General features: G+C 35.0%; 1 protein-coding gene across 2 annotated transcripts in view; it reads right to left on the reverse strand.

Moving 5' to 3' along the window:
• Positions 1-764: 764 nt before the first annotated feature.
• Positions 765-15,582, reverse strand: part of RO60 (Ro60, Y RNA binding protein) — a 15,163-nt gene continuing 345 nt past the window's right edge. The window contains exons 3-10 of one of the 2 annotated variants that reach the window (XM_035333351.1): positions 11,213-11,811; positions 10,474-10,694; positions 10,070-10,216; positions 9,190-9,327; positions 8,778-8,894; positions 7,921-8,034; positions 7,384-7,530; positions 765-6,075 (exon numbers count right to left, since the gene is read on the reverse strand). In XM_035333351.1, coding sequence (XP_035189242.1) covers positions 5,923-6,075; positions 7,384-7,530; positions 7,921-8,034; positions 8,778-8,894; positions 9,190-9,327; positions 10,070-10,216; positions 10,474-10,694; positions 11,213-11,792 — 1,617 coding nt within the window. In that variant the 5' untranslated portion in view covers positions 11,793-11,811 and the 3' untranslated portion in view covers positions 765-5,922. The remainder of the gene's footprint in view (positions 6,076-7,383; positions 7,531-7,920; positions 8,035-8,777; positions 8,895-9,189; positions 9,328-10,069; positions 10,217-10,473; positions 10,695-11,212; positions 11,812-15,582) is intronic. The other variant, XR_004752890.1, reaches the window with a different exon arrangement.

Genomic DNA, 15,582 nt, shown 5'->3' on the forward strand with positions numbered 1-15,582 from the left:
AAACAGTAGTTTAAAATACCCCTTTGAATTCTACATTTCAGAAATCCCAGGGCAGTGTCACTTAAGGCAATATTCCATCCCAACACTTGAGAAAGCACACTGGATGCCTGCAGAGCCTCCTGAGTGCCAGTTAATATTATTTATTGTCAACTATATTAAGGCTCCCCATCCAAATGTTTTCTCATTCATTTTGTATCGTTTCATAGAAAGTAGCAGCAAGACAGTGCCTTTGTTACTGGATGGCACAAAGCCACGTTATGTTAAAGTTATTTTAACATGATATGGCAGTTCAAGTGTGGTTCTACTCTAGGAACAAAAAAGGGCAGGGAGAGGCATTCAAAATAAAAAGTTCCATATTTTTTTTGCTTAGTATTGTCTCTGGAACAAAAGCTCTTTATTTTAAAATAATGGTTGCCTGGGGTTGTGAACGTTAAAAAGTTGTCCTTTAAAATATTCTGTAATAGGAATTATACTTAAGCACTCATCCAGCTCAAATAATATGCTCCTAGGAAGCATGAGTAGCTAAAAATAAACATCAAGTTATTTAACTAAGCAGACAGAGCTGTGAATGCATTCATCTGTTCATTCCTTATACGGAATTATTTTGAAAGAGTAGAACTGCACTTTTATATGAGAGTGTAACAGAATAGACATTTTATTGTAAATAGTTGTGCTTATTTAAAAAGCTGGTAACATTAGGAAAACAGCTATTTCCATTCATTATTTGTTACTGAAGTATTTGTGAAAGTTCTGACTGTACCACATACGTATGCAAATATATTTATTTAAACTTAAATTCAGAATGCAGAAATACCTAAATAAACCACACGTTACAGTATCAAAATCAGAAATCCAAATGTAAGCACACATACTTAAAGACACCATACCTTATGCTGCAATTAGCTAATTCTAAGTCCTAGCTCTCAGAGCAGCACATACAAAATACAGTCTTACTGTTTTATCTTTTCCCCCTAAGTCTTACCAGCAACGTTGTACACTGTACTCTGTCAGGGTATGATGAAATCTCTACTATTTCAGCAATAAAGCCAGTAGAACAATTTACTTAGAGCGTATTTGTCCACTGTGAGCCACTGCAAATAGCTAAATAAACCCAATAAAGTGATGAAATGCTTAAAAAACAAGGAAGATTAAAAGCACAAGCAAGACAAGTGATTTTTTGCTGAGGTTTACTTCTACATTCTATTCTTCAAATATTTTCAATATTGCTAAGAAGCTGCCCACTCATCCAGAAGATTCATTTAAATGTTTCCTTAATTCTGCTTATAACAAGTTGATAACATGACAGAATGAAAAGCTCTGACCCACCCAACAAACTCAAGAAAGAAGCTTTACATTTGAAAGGCCAATTTTAAATGGTTGTTTTATAAAAGTAAGCCATTTAGTTTCACAGGCAGATGTTGGATTTTTTAAATAAACAAAGATACATTTTTGTAATTTATGCAACTTTTAACCAAAATCTGATAGATACAGCAAATGAAATATCTTATTAGAGATTTATATAATCAACGCAAAAAGGTCCTTTTTTAAGTTAAGATAAATACTATGACATCAGTTCTGGCATAAGTTGCTTAGCTAAGCTAACATGCTTGATGACAGTAAAAAGGCAGAATTAGAACAGCGGCAATAAAGGAAAGGACAAGAGTTTGTGAGAAGAGATTCAAGTATAGGTCTGGGTTCACGAGGTGATGGAAAAGGAGAAAAAAGCCAACATTAACAGAGAAAAGGAAGAGCACAGGAAAAATGGGTAATAGAAGAATCAACATAAATGGAACCAATACAATGCTTTGGGTATGGCTACAGGATTAAGCAGCACAGCATTTTGCAATGGAGAATAATATTTTCCTAGTGTTTTTACAGACAGAGTCATTATTAAAATACATATCCAAAAGTGCTGGTGTACTTTTTAAGCCAAGAACATACACTTTGAAAGCCATACCCATAAACAGGTATTAATGGGCCCCAATTAAAAAGCAACAACAACAAAAAAGAACGTATGTCCTGTCCCCACAATGATTTATGTTTAACAAACGGGTTTAACAGTGGTTTAAAGCAGCAAGGTACTTTATGGCCAGTTATAAGTGGCCGTTATGTACTGGGCAGTTAGACTGGCACTGCTAACTTCAGACCTAGACCTACTTTGAGGCTTCTCTTTATTAAACACACAACTGTGGATTAAGCCCCCAGTTCTACCAGTAATCAAGTTCTACAAGCATCCCAAACTCTCCCTTTCCTTGCTATAGGTCTAAAAATCCTGGCACGAAAGTCTAATTCTTGGCAAAATTATTACTGTCTTTATTCATCACACAATACCGATGCATAATTTAAAAAAATTCTTGAGCATCACGTGCCCACATCCTTGTCTGTATCACTGCTATAAGGAAACATGACCTCTGATGTCCACTGGTTACAGCCTTTCGTTACAGAAGAACATGTTACCTCTGCTGTGCTTCCAACCATTGCAGCCTTTTCTTCTTTCTTTATGCTAAAGTGCCTGAACATTACAGTCTTAGACAATAATCTAACAATTAAGAATTATTAGGGGGTCAAAGTGAAATGACAGTCAAACTGAAATGAAAGCCAGTTAATTCTGACAAATAACAAGAAACCTGCATTCACCTAGTCTACACCTGCACTCTGCATTTAGATTTTTATTGTTTTTTTGTTTTGTTTTAACATTCTGAATAAACTTCACTATCTTTAAAATCTTTCCTGTTCTATTTTCACTGGTAAACTGTAGTGCACAATTATAGCCCCATTTTTGTTAGTGTTTCTCCAATGCATAACACTTAACTTGAAAGAGTCATGTCCACTCTTTAGTGAAAGGATTTATTTATTGTATACTGAACTGACACTTAAGCTGAGCAACTGTCTTAGCTTTTTTTTTTTTTTTTTCCTCTCCCTTTAAAATAAATTACAGTAATTGTTGCCTCTTCACATGTCCAGGTATTGTTTTGGAAATTATTTGTTTAATAACTAAAGACTAAAATCAGGAGAAATGTGTTATGGCAAACTAGTCAGACAGTTCCCTAAAATTCAGCATGTGGACAGATAATAAAGAGCAGTCTATGGAAAAGCAAAACACAGCATCAGTCTTCTATGCCCCTCACTGTATGATAATAACCAACCCCAGACAGAAAATAGGAGGAATAAGGGCCAACATACTGCCAAGTTTCATCTGTCAGCATTTACTCCAGTTTCCCTTCTCTGTGGAAACTTTAAAGGAGGAGCAGATGACAACATAATCTTAACAGGGCTAGCTTTACACTGGATAACCAACCATCTATGATAACCTAACAAGATTTTTTTTGGTACAGAGAGATGGTAAATATTTAGGGGCAAATTATGTACTCCAGCATGGATGACTATCTTTAACATAGCACATAGCTATCTAGTGTCAACATTTTCTCTAAGTTCTACTGAAAAATTCACCTTCACTTTTACTGTAGTTCAAGGAATGGTATTTTAAACCGACTGCTTTCAAAGATGCAACGCTACAGTAACTGTTCAATCAATCTGTTAATAACTAGTCTAATATTTTATTTGCAGTAAATTTATGCAATTAACTGCAATAAGTTACTTGAAATACCAGTTTAAGTTTCTCATTTCGTATCTAGTCCAAAATATTTCCTATTACTTCACAAATACTACTTCAAAAAAGAAAAAGTACCTGCAAAAGATACTTATCTGTCAGTTATTTTCAACATCGCTAGCTTAATAGGAAACATCTAATCAGGTGTTTGACTATTGCCTCATTTAAAACACATTACTACCAAAAAACAACTCCAAAACATCAGTGCATTTACTTTAAATAATTTACAGGTAGTGAGCAAGTGCATTTATGCCCCATATTCATTATGTTCATTTTGCAAGGAGACTACACTTGGTAAGAAGTTTTTCAAAGGAAATGGCTAATATTCAAACTCAAAGTGCTAATTTATCAGTTTTTGCAGGAATGCTTGTTATTTTCTGGATGTCACCTGACAAGCCGGTGGTAGTCCTGCGTTCAAGCATTCTATCAGAGCTGTATTGTAATTGTAGGGACAATTCAGAAGTAACTACATTCATATCCACTGAAAACTAACATCCTTACCACCAGTTCTTTAAGCCGCAGATTTAAAACAATTGTAGAGTTGTTTCTGTACATCAACGTCTGAAAAGGCTTCCTTCACCGATCTGATTTATTCATTAAGGTAGAGTATGAGTGTGTAGCAGAATACCTTCAGTAACATGTAATCTCACATTTTAGATAGCACCAAAATAGATAACCATCCTACAGAATGCAAGCTTTGAACTTAGAGTCAATATGTAGGAGGCATAATGAGAAGTGTTACAAGTATCAAAAGTATAATATGAACTTGAATTTTACATTTAAAAGCTTGTCCTTTAGGCAGAAAAATATGGTCCTACATGTCATTTACCACAATCGGGTAATCTTTATAAACCATAATTATTTTCAAATTAACACCAAATTCACTGTTTAAAACAGCCAGAAATAGCATAAAGGAGGCTGACATACACATCTGGGGGAAGTTGTAAAAGCATCACTGAAAAAAGCTCTCATCTTTTAAGACTGATCTGTGAAAGAGATCTTTTAACTTCCCCCCTATACACACATACCTAAATACACACACACAGATTTAAATACATATACACACGAATTGCTATTGGTTCCTGTTCCAAAGTGGTAAGATATTCACTAGCTTTCTCCATATTTACTCACACTATCAGTCTAAAAAAGAAAATAAAAATAAAAATCCAGTTTCAATCACTTCCTAAACAAGATTTTGAGAACGAGGCAACTGTACACTTCATAAAAGTTTTTAAGAATTGGTCACTATAAACTGGAGGTAGTTTGGAAAAATGTTAGATTGAATTAATTTAAGAAATCAGAAATAATGTTAATTTACTTTTTTTTTTTTTTTTTAATGAAGTATTCCCCTTAGGAAGATTTTTGTATCATCAAATACATTCCTTTGAAGGAAACGTAGCTATTTGTTTCTGCTTGTTGCTACTCAGCTTTCAAGAGTAAGCTAAGACACATGCACTTGCTGATCTTCCTCACTGAAAGCGGGCTGATGCTACCTGAAGTTATAACACGTACTGAATGTGGCTTCCTAGCCATTTCCAAGACCTTTCCCTACTTAAAAGTTTGTTGAACATTCACCAAAGCATATGAAATCTAAAATAGTGCTTTTGAAACTGCACTGTACAGGAACTACCCCTTTTTCTAGAAAGAATTACTTTATTCTCGAAAATCCAGATAATCTAAATAGAAGCATGAGCTCTTCCACTTTCAGCGTTGTCAGTATAAAACCTCACTGTGTAACTTTTATACCGCATCACAGTTACATGGTCTCACATGTGTCAGAAAACACTTCTTTTGTAGATCTAAAGTATAATTATGGAAACTGTTGAACATTAGTTATTTGTTAAAAAAAAAAAAAAGAAAAAAAAAAAAAAAAAAAAAGCCTAAAGAAAGATCCCTCTAAACTAATGTTAGTTGTTAAACTAACATTATTAAAAAGCTAAAACCACTTTTCTGTCCTGCCCATCCTAGGAATAATTCATCGATTCACTCTTGCAAACAAGCATTCCACAGCAACAGGGGAAAAAGAAATCTCAGTATTTATAATCTATTATAAATGAAATTAAATTACATGTTGTATAACCCTGTAGCTACGTTTAGCAAATTTCCCATTGTTATTTCAAATTGTGTGCAATAGGAGAAAAGAGAAAAGCAGTATCTCATCTGCTTTTCTTGTTTTCCCTTCACAAAACGGTAATGCTCTGATATGTATATAATGTGCCATATTCTAATAAAGTATATTTGGCTGGGGGTTCCCAAGGTGAAAAGTCTGTTGCCAGCAATGGACCCATTGGGAAGAGCAAATGCCTAGAACGCTAAATCAAATCCAAAATGAAGTTCTGAATAACATCCAAAGCTCCTGTATCAAAGCCACATATATCCAACATGCCTCTGTCATCTGGATCGGCAATCGTAAAGCCATTTGACGTCATTCCACATACGATCAATTTAGCAGGAATACCCATTTTCTAGAGGAAGAACAAAAAATATTTTCAGGAATACACACATATACAGTAAATGAAACATGACAGACAGAGACCAAATCTTGCTATCTGGCATACATAAACCGCTGTCTGAAAAGGCAGACTGATAGAACCTACGTGTGTCATAACAAGAATTGCAGACTGCCTGTTAACACCGTACTTAACTTGCAGTAAAAACAACAGTTATACTTAAATACAAATAAACTACAACTAATTCTATTGGCAAAACTTCCCTGCAATATGAAGATTTATAGATTTCAAATGTAAACACTACATTTGCTATTCTGAAGATCATTCTGAGAGAACACTTTCAATAATAATAATCAAATCATCTAATATGAGTCAAGGAGAGTGTTTTTGTCTAAGGCAAGGAGTCCAAGTGTTGGTTGAACAAATAAATCAGCTGTGACCTGGACAACTCAGCTAAATTATCTGATTTACTCGTCAGTAATGTATAAGTTAAAACAAAGCAAGTGATATTAAGGCCAGAGTATGGGAATTCTTTGTTAAAAACAAAAATTTAGGAGTGGGAGCTAATCTCAACTAAGTAACTCTGTGGCAAGGTTTCACTGGGCAAGTTAAGGATTCTGGTATTAATTTCAAATGGGTGGACATGGTATGAAGATCAATGTCCATACATATTTGTCTTTGCATTTCAAAATATATTAATTTAGAAATAGCTCCCTTTAAGCCTAAAAGATTGTTTGCTGTTCAAATAATTTTTAATAGCAACTTGCTGGTAGGAAATGTTTTTCTTAGTTCTGTTTCAAAATTGCAAAGCTCCACAACATACACAGCCACTTTAAAACATATAGGGCTTTCTTCACATCACCTTATCCTCTTGAGGGCTTCCCTACAGACTTGTCTTCATTACTTTGTTTAATGTTTGTGAGTTCTAATGCAGAGATCAAATTCTAATTTAATTCTGGGAGCACAGTGCCATTATTTAAGAGCTTCCTGTAAAAAATTTATTTAATCAATTTTAGAATTCAGAATCAATTATAGAATGCAAAAATTCATACACTCACTCAATGCCAAACAAATTTTCACTGATATTACAAGTACAGCTAGCAAAGTAGGTTAATTACAAATCCTTTTTGCAATTCAATGGTTTTGAATGTGAGCAATTACTTCCACTAATTCAGTCTACGCATAGAATTTATGTTTTTGGCAGTATAGAGATTATTATTTACTGCAGATAGCGACAACTTGTTTAATCTGTAAAACATGTGGAGAACTGGTATTTATTCCGTACTGCATTCATCAATTGCAAGCACTCAGAAGGATATTTACCTCCCTGTACTCTCTAAGAGCTGTTGCAGGATGAGTATTTCCAGCAAATGTCTCATTATCAGTAAATACAATGAAGACATCAGCAGCTGTCTGCGTTTTCTGAGCCCATATCATTGGAAGGGAACAATCAGTCGTACCCATTGGAATCTTAAAAGGAAAAAAATATATATACATTGAACACATTACTACAGAAACTGGTAAATCATGGAAAAATTACTTTTTATGTAAGCCTCATGGTATCACATACATCTATCACATTCTTTGTTAAACAACAGTTCACTCATTCATTTCACTTAAATAAATAAAATAATGGCATAACTGAAGTTATTGTTTTCAAATTAAGTCATTGTGATCTAGCAATGCCATTCTAAATTGCTTAATTTAATATTCAGGCAGTTGAAATAATGACATTTGCTGGACTTCCCCTAAATAAAAAGGAGAAAATAAATAATACATGGTGTTCTACTATACAGATATGGACTAACCACAGCACTAAAAAAAAAGCAATGCATTTTTTTTCCAATTATTTTTACATACTTCATACATTTTCACTAAAACTTGAGGTAACGTCATATCAGCTGTCACAGGGCAAGGGACAATTTCATGTGAAAAGGCAATGATATGGGAATCCTTCTCAGTACGGGCTACAACCTGAGAAAGAGGAAGACAAAAATAAAAATGTTATTTAGAACTTTTCTTGACTGAATCAAGGCATTCCCTGCTGAACACACGTCATACCCTTTTGTATGCAAATCAGCATGGGTCATTACATACACTAAAGCTTCACTCAATACTTTAAATACTTCGTAATACTACTGTGAACAAACAGTGCAAAATCAGAACTAAAAAAATGTTCTAATTACTGTAACTAAATATACTTCCCTATTACTTCTCTCCACTCTTTGACGGAGAACACTAAATATTTTTCAATGCAAACAAGTTCCACTCTAATATAAATGCACAAGAAGCTTTGGAATATCAAATTGCTCTACAAAGTCAGCGTCGATAGCTCAAATGCATAGAATTATCCCAAAATTTCTCAATCCAATCTGTATTAAATTATCAATGCTTGTGTTTTTGTTTTTTGTGTTTTTTTTTCCCCTCAATGCATTTTCAGTTTCAGTAAGTGAAAAAGCAGCCTCGACCACTAACTAGAAACCAGCTTCTTTAAAGTGACCTTTCTGAATCTGGCTGCTTTAAGCATCTGGTCTACCAGTAAGGCATAAAGCCACACCTTCTGTAACAAAAATAATAAAAAAGTTATATATACATATATATATATATATAAATATATAAACTTCCTTCTGGTTTCTAACCAGCTTTAGAGTACCTTTGTATCAAAAGGAAAGCTCAAGCTGCAAATAGCTACAAATAACAGAAGTTTAACGCCTCACCATGCACATCACTGCTGCAACCGTGCTAGCATTCAGCACACTGCCCAACACTTTTTGTGTCATTGATGCACTGACATCAACTGCAAGTAAGAAACGTTTCCCTGTCGGTTCAATTGTCTAAAAGAAGAGAAAAAAAGTAAGAAAATATCTGCATAATATATTAACTTTTCCTTCTTCTACTTTCAACCGTAGTATGGGGGGTTAATTCTAACATTAGGACAATAACATTGCCAGAAGTTGAATATGAGTTTTTTTTTTTTCTCCTCTATTTAATAAATTTCCTATTTCTAAGATTTTTATTATGAAGTTCTAAAAATATTATCCACCCAACAATTTTTTCTATATTATTTGATAAGCTTTCAGAAAAAGAGAAACTTCTCAAACAGCTTAGTGAATTGAAGAACTTTATTACCTTGAAAGTTTTGTAGAACGAAGCATCTAAAGCTTCTAAAATGTCTTCATCAGGACGCCACCAAAGCTTCCCTCTGCTTCCATGGCCAGCTTTATAGGTTTCTAATGCAACCAATATATGGAATGGATGTATTCTACCCTACAGAGAAAATAAATCAATAGTATGTTTTCAGAAGTCTGAACTCAAAAAAAACCCACAAACTAAAAAGAAGATCCTATTGCAACATCTGTTTACTTCAATTTGTTCAAAGGGTTTGTGCAGTCTTCTTTAAAGCTGTAGCATGAACTGATGGTTCTCAGTTACAGGTAATGATGAAACTCATTCCCTTTCCAGAATCTTGCAATGACTTCTATTGGAACCCTCTTTTCCCTCTTACTGCATTACCTCTGAAAAAGTAAAGCACTCTGAAAGGAGAAAGTCTCCTTGTTCTGTCACTTTTTCTCTCAGCTGCTGTGCTAGTTTCTTCATTCATTTCCTAGGATCCTGTAAGAGTGGCTTCCACTCACTTTTTAGGATTGTGTTGCTGATTCTAAATTACAACACTTAAGGAGCAATGGATGAACCCAACAAGCAAAGCTTGCCTCGACCTTAATTTAAGAAAAGATCCTAGCTGTCAGTATACTTCATTTGTAAAGAAGTTTTGGAAATAGGGACAAAAAAAATCAAATGAGAAATTATTAAAGTTTTATTATCAAGGTGCAGGTAATTCCACTATTGTTGTGTGAGTTTTCTGTTGTTTGCATGTTTAAGAATAAGAATCTCTTAAAAATTTCTTAATTTTCTTAAAAAGAATCTCTCTTTTATTCTGTAAAGAGGTTGCCTAAAGAAATACAGGTTAGAAGGGGTTAAGTCAGTCAGACGATTGTGAAAAAAATCCTACCTTTTTTAGTAATTTCTCATTTCTAAGTCTTTCACATATTATTGCCACTTCTGAGCCTCGTGGTTCAAGCACTGAATTTGCTGTCAACTTTCCTAAATTTCTCAATAATACAGAAATGGGCATGTCCTTCAGCAATGCCTTCCAAACCTATGATCAAAGAAACAGAGGGAAAAATAGATGAGATTCCCAAGTTCAAAAACTGACATCTGCACGTTAAATAACTGTATTTTAAAATAAATGTTCAAGTTATAAAATAAATGTATGAGATTTATTATTTTTAAATTACCCACTTATGTAAATAAGATTGAAAAAAAAACATAAGGGCTTTTTTAATGGAAATCAAGACTTAATACTCTAACACTTAATACTCTAAAGAGAATACAAAGCTCCTGAAGTTTACCTACCTCTTTAGATTTCAGATGGTTTGTCAGTAGATGTTCTCTAACCAGACCATATTCCTCTATTAAATGAGTAACTTCCAATTCATCTTTTGTGTGTTTCACCCTGTCCACAGCCTCCAGATACTTTAAAAGTTTTTCAGTCTCAGCAGAAACTGCTTTGTCTTTATAAGCTTCTTGGACATCTTTCCACCCTTTGGTAATGTATTTAGTGACTATAGCAATTCCTATAGAAAAATATTTTCCAAGCAGGATTACCTTCTTTATATTGGCATTTATTGTTCCGGCAAGCAAAAAAGTTAGCGCATTTTTTTTTTTTGTTAAAAACAACAACCACCACCATAAATGGAATTTCCCAGACCTGCTTACCAGCTAAAAGAGGTCATCCCCATACAAGTTAGAACAGCTGTTTTACTCTCCTCACAAGCCAGGAGCCTAATTCATTCCAAACCAACAGATTCCCAAATGATGAAAAAAGGTTATTTCATCATTTGTAAGCTAGATAGCAACAAATTGAGGGAATTGTATTATTTTACCTTTCCTTGACATACACAGAGAAAAACAAGAAAAACCCTGTTCACCTCTGCAGATAAACAGTTATATTTCTGATGTGATCACTCAGTTCCAGGATATGATCACCAATATGTCATCATTCCACACTGGTACCGGTGTTTCCAAAATAGTTCCACAATAAATTGAAGAGGCCTGAAACATAGTATTTCTAGGTAAATAAAAAGCGTATTACCTTCACTGGCGGGTTTTAGGTGGGACAATCTCAGAAGATCTTTATGAGACCAACCACTTCTTTGTTTATATTTTGTAACTGCTAGAGCAACAGCCATGCCATTCTTTCCATTGTACCAATCTGCAACAGCTTTCCTCAGTGCACGGCCCCACATGCCACATTTCATGCCCTCCTTCAGATCTTTTTTAAATTGGATGAAAGTAAAGAGATGAGTTGGTATGCAACACACCTCAGGAACAGCTTTAAATGCTGCTTGTTTTGTTTTTGCATCAGAACACTGCGAACAGATTGCAAGAGCAAAAAGTAGGGGCTCCTGTTTTGCTGTTCTGCCTTCTTGACTGAATGTCTTTATCTCTTGAACAACTTCACAACCTCTACCCTCTTCAATTAGCCTTGTTAAAGCTTCCACATTTTCAAAGCACAGCTTCTGCTCCTTGATGCAGTAAGTACCACCTTCTGAACCAAAACACAAGAAACGATGCAGTCGATTCATATCGGTGACATGCCACACATAACCGCTTTCCGAGTTCGGCACCTGCTTTTCATTCAGGGATTGCACTTGGTTTGCCGCGTCCTCCATTGTTTACACCTCCAAACGTCTGTTGAAAGAATAATAAAAAGCTTATTTAAAAGCACTGTGAGAACGTGATGACTACATCCTTTTATTGCTTCTTATTTAAGTGTATGCATCGTATTCATACATTTGTAATATTTCCTTCCTGAACTTATTAAGAGTCTGCTCTCACTGTGCAAAAGCACATACCAGTTACAGGAAAAAAAAGAAAAAAAGGAAAAAAAAAAAAAAGAATCTCTGAGTTATAATGGTAATAAATTCATTTCCTTAAAACCAAGCTAGAAGCTTCTTTACCCCAATCAGTAGCATACTGAAAACATGGTTTGCACCATTCCCCTTTGCCGCTAGTTTCCTTGGTAGGTTTTTAGATTGTGTACTGGAATTTGGTCAAAACTCAGATCTTGTCCCACTCTATTTTGCAGAAAGACTGGTCATACTGACCAACTGAAGAAACGTGATGCTAAAATAAAGTAAAATACAGAAAAATTAGGTAGTCAGAAGACTTTGTGAGAATTTAAATATGGTGGGCTTCAGTACGGCTTTCACAACAGCTTTTTAGCAACTGGCAGTAGCTCAAGAAAAAAAAATCTTTATTACACACTCAGTCTGCTGTTTCAAGTGAGATCCAAGACACAGACGTATTACTCCATTCTTGCCCACCTGCAATGATGTGCTGTCTGCATCCAGAATTAAAAATAAAATAAAATAAATAAAAACAAACAAAACGATCAATCATCTGTGGTCCCATTATATTCTACATGCTGCTAAAATTATGAAAAAAATAGAAGCCAGTTGCTGGTACCAGATTTTAAAAAGCAAGTTTCGGTTAAAAATTAACTCAAAAACATCTTTAACTTTATTATTCAGAGCATCAGAGCTCAGCTGTTTTTCTTATTACTTAAGTATTCTAACGATGTTTCCTGCCCAACCCATTTAAATACATCATAGTTCATCCGACTTTTTCACTGGCATCTGAAGGATGCAAATACACTGAAAATAACAAGAGTGGTATTTGCAATGCATGAGTACCATATCAGCTTGTTTTAATGTCTTAAACACATTTCTTTCAGTACATTTCAATTAGTTGGTTTCATTAAGCAATAGGTAATGTTTCATAATAAACATACAAAATCCAAACAAAAATCCAGAAATCCATTAGTATATTTTTCATGGAAAAAAGCCAACCAAAACAAACAAACAAACAAACAAAAACAACAAAAACGGAGTGTGTGAAAAGATATTGAAAAACACCATTATCTGGAAGTGTAAGTAAGAACGGAATGCATAAAGGATCATGCATGAGTAGCTGGATCTCCATATATATGAAATGCACAGAATAATTGCTTGTTGTGTCTTTCCCATCTGTGCCATAACAAACATTACTACACTGCAACAAAGCCAACGGGAAAACTCTTTTCACCCACCTATGGATTACCAAGACCTAAACTGAACTGGAAGGGCCTTCAGTGAATCAAAACATTTATAATCTCACTGATTATTACGTATGTCCTTGCAGATTATATTAAGAAATAAGAGCACTTCTTTTAATATTTTAGTATTTTTCCCTATATTTTTCCATTTGCATGGGTTCCATCCTATACATACACTCGCTGTAAGTCTCACTTGGACTACACCCAATTAAATATCCTCACATAATTAGGCTTCTAGTCACCATCACACATTAGCTACCATTATCATCACCACCCTGAGAATGGGAACAAAACCTAAATGAAAGAATTCTAACATTTCTAAAATTACAATTAATAGTTGTCTGATTTAATTTTGTTGTTGTTGTCATTTATAAAATATTATAATGCAAGATCAGTATTTCCATCAAAGGTATCGTCCTGGAAGGCAAATGGTTTACTCCTTCACTAAGTGGAATATCATGTTAAAATTTTGTTGTACTAAAGAGGTTTAGAGCTAACCAGTAGGTAAGAAAATTTTCCTGCTACACTTCTGTTACATTATATAACAAATATCATTAATTTATGTTACTAATGGACAATTTTTATGTTCACTCAAATTACTAGGCTTTTGTATGGACCCATAGTGCTGAAAAGAGGTAGGCAGACTGGAGCACCTATTGGCTTCTGACACAAACATCCATTTTCTAAAAAGACAGTTACCAATACACACTTCTAGTTTATCTGATGCTTAGCTCTTTAACTGGCTTTCTTAGGAATATTCACAGAGCTATAAAAACAGATACTGTTTTACACTCTTATGATTTCCACCTTCATTTTCATTCAGCCTTCTAAGTCGTCTTCCTAGATGGCACACAGTATTTCACAACAAAATGAATTACCTGCAATGTTTCTCCCAATGATAACGCTTACAACAAGTCTTCTGAAGCCTTTTATAACTTTCTAAACGAATAGCAGCCAAATAATAAAATTATTAATGCTTTCCAATTAGCATGCTTCCAATTACCTGTATCTAGGATACAAAACAGACATTTCTCAAATGGTTCATTGCTGCCTCGTGGACTGCGAGAGGTTCAAATCAACAGCAAGTTCTGGGTCCTAATACTAATTATAAATTCCTTAACACCCTTATTCAGTGTTGAACTATTTAAATCATGCTGGCCACTTCTAGATTCTGTTTTATATTTCAGCCTTACAAGTTCCCAAAGCTATTCCATCTCGCTAACTATTCTCTCTCCTCTGCCCAGACTTCAAGGTTATTTTCCTCCTCTAACACCTATAAACGCACACAACTTTCACTCCCACAGCTGGATACATGCAAGTACACACCGAATGTCTGCCCTACCTAAACCCTCCTCTTCATCTACTGAGCTGCAACAGTGAACTTGAATTCTGAGTACTCATGGAGGATTTAGCAGGGATATTCTGCTTCCATAACCATCTCCGACTTCTGAGCTGCTTGAATGCAAACAGCAATGTGAAAAGCCTTAAAAGTTGCAGAGTAGATACTTCCTAACAAATTAAATTATTAATGGAAGAATAATGCTTGACAATGTTCAATTCCCACCAACAGGAGAAAGATCATAGCTGGATATCAACGAATCAAACTAAAATGTTCAAGTTAAATTACTGTGGTTTTATGTTTGTGTTAAATTATTTTTTTTAAAGTATTAATTAATCAATGTTATATTTGTTTTTTAGATATTTCTAAGCATAGCTTCTCCATGCAGACAAATTTTATTACAAGTAAACTATAACCTACCATACTGCTTTCCACAGGGAAGGAGTTTTTATAAACTCCAAACACAATATAAATAAACCTGCAAGTAAAATACGGGCTTGCCTGGCTGAAACAGCCTATACAACGGTTAAGACTTGACTGACAAGTCGATACCCATCTGTTCCTGCACCGCAACCAACCGAGCTCTGCAAGCTAGCCCCGGTTACATTTTCTGTGACTGCTCCAAATCACTCCTGGTTTTCTTAAGGGATGCCTTACAGCACAAGTTTCAGGTACATACGAAAAAAAAGCAGAAAGCTTTAACAAAACCACGGTCTTTAAGTTCTTAAATTTAAACTGCTATGTTAGCAGCGACGAAACAAACTTTGCAGTGAAAGCGCGCGGAGTTAGACTTTCGCTAAGCTGGATGTTTGTGGGGAAAAAAATGCACTGGAAGCTTAAAGACAATACTACAAATCGCCCTCAAATTCTTCAAAACCATACGCGCTTTGTCCTGCGAGACACCGCGCTCGCCCACTCTGCTCCCGCTAGGCTGACACCAGCCCTACACCGAGGATGGGGAACCAGCGACTCGGAGCTGAGCGCTGCGCCTGAGGCCAGCCCTCCGCTTCGGGAAACCGCCGGCCCC

The sequence above is a fragment of the Oxyura jamaicensis genome, chromosome 8 (assembly GCF_011077185.1).
Source record: "Oxyura jamaicensis isolate SHBP4307 breed ruddy duck chromosome 8, BPBGC_Ojam_1.0, whole genome shotgun sequence".
Classification (NCBI taxonomy): Eukaryota; Metazoa; Chordata; class Aves; order Anseriformes; family Anatidae; genus Oxyura; species Oxyura jamaicensis.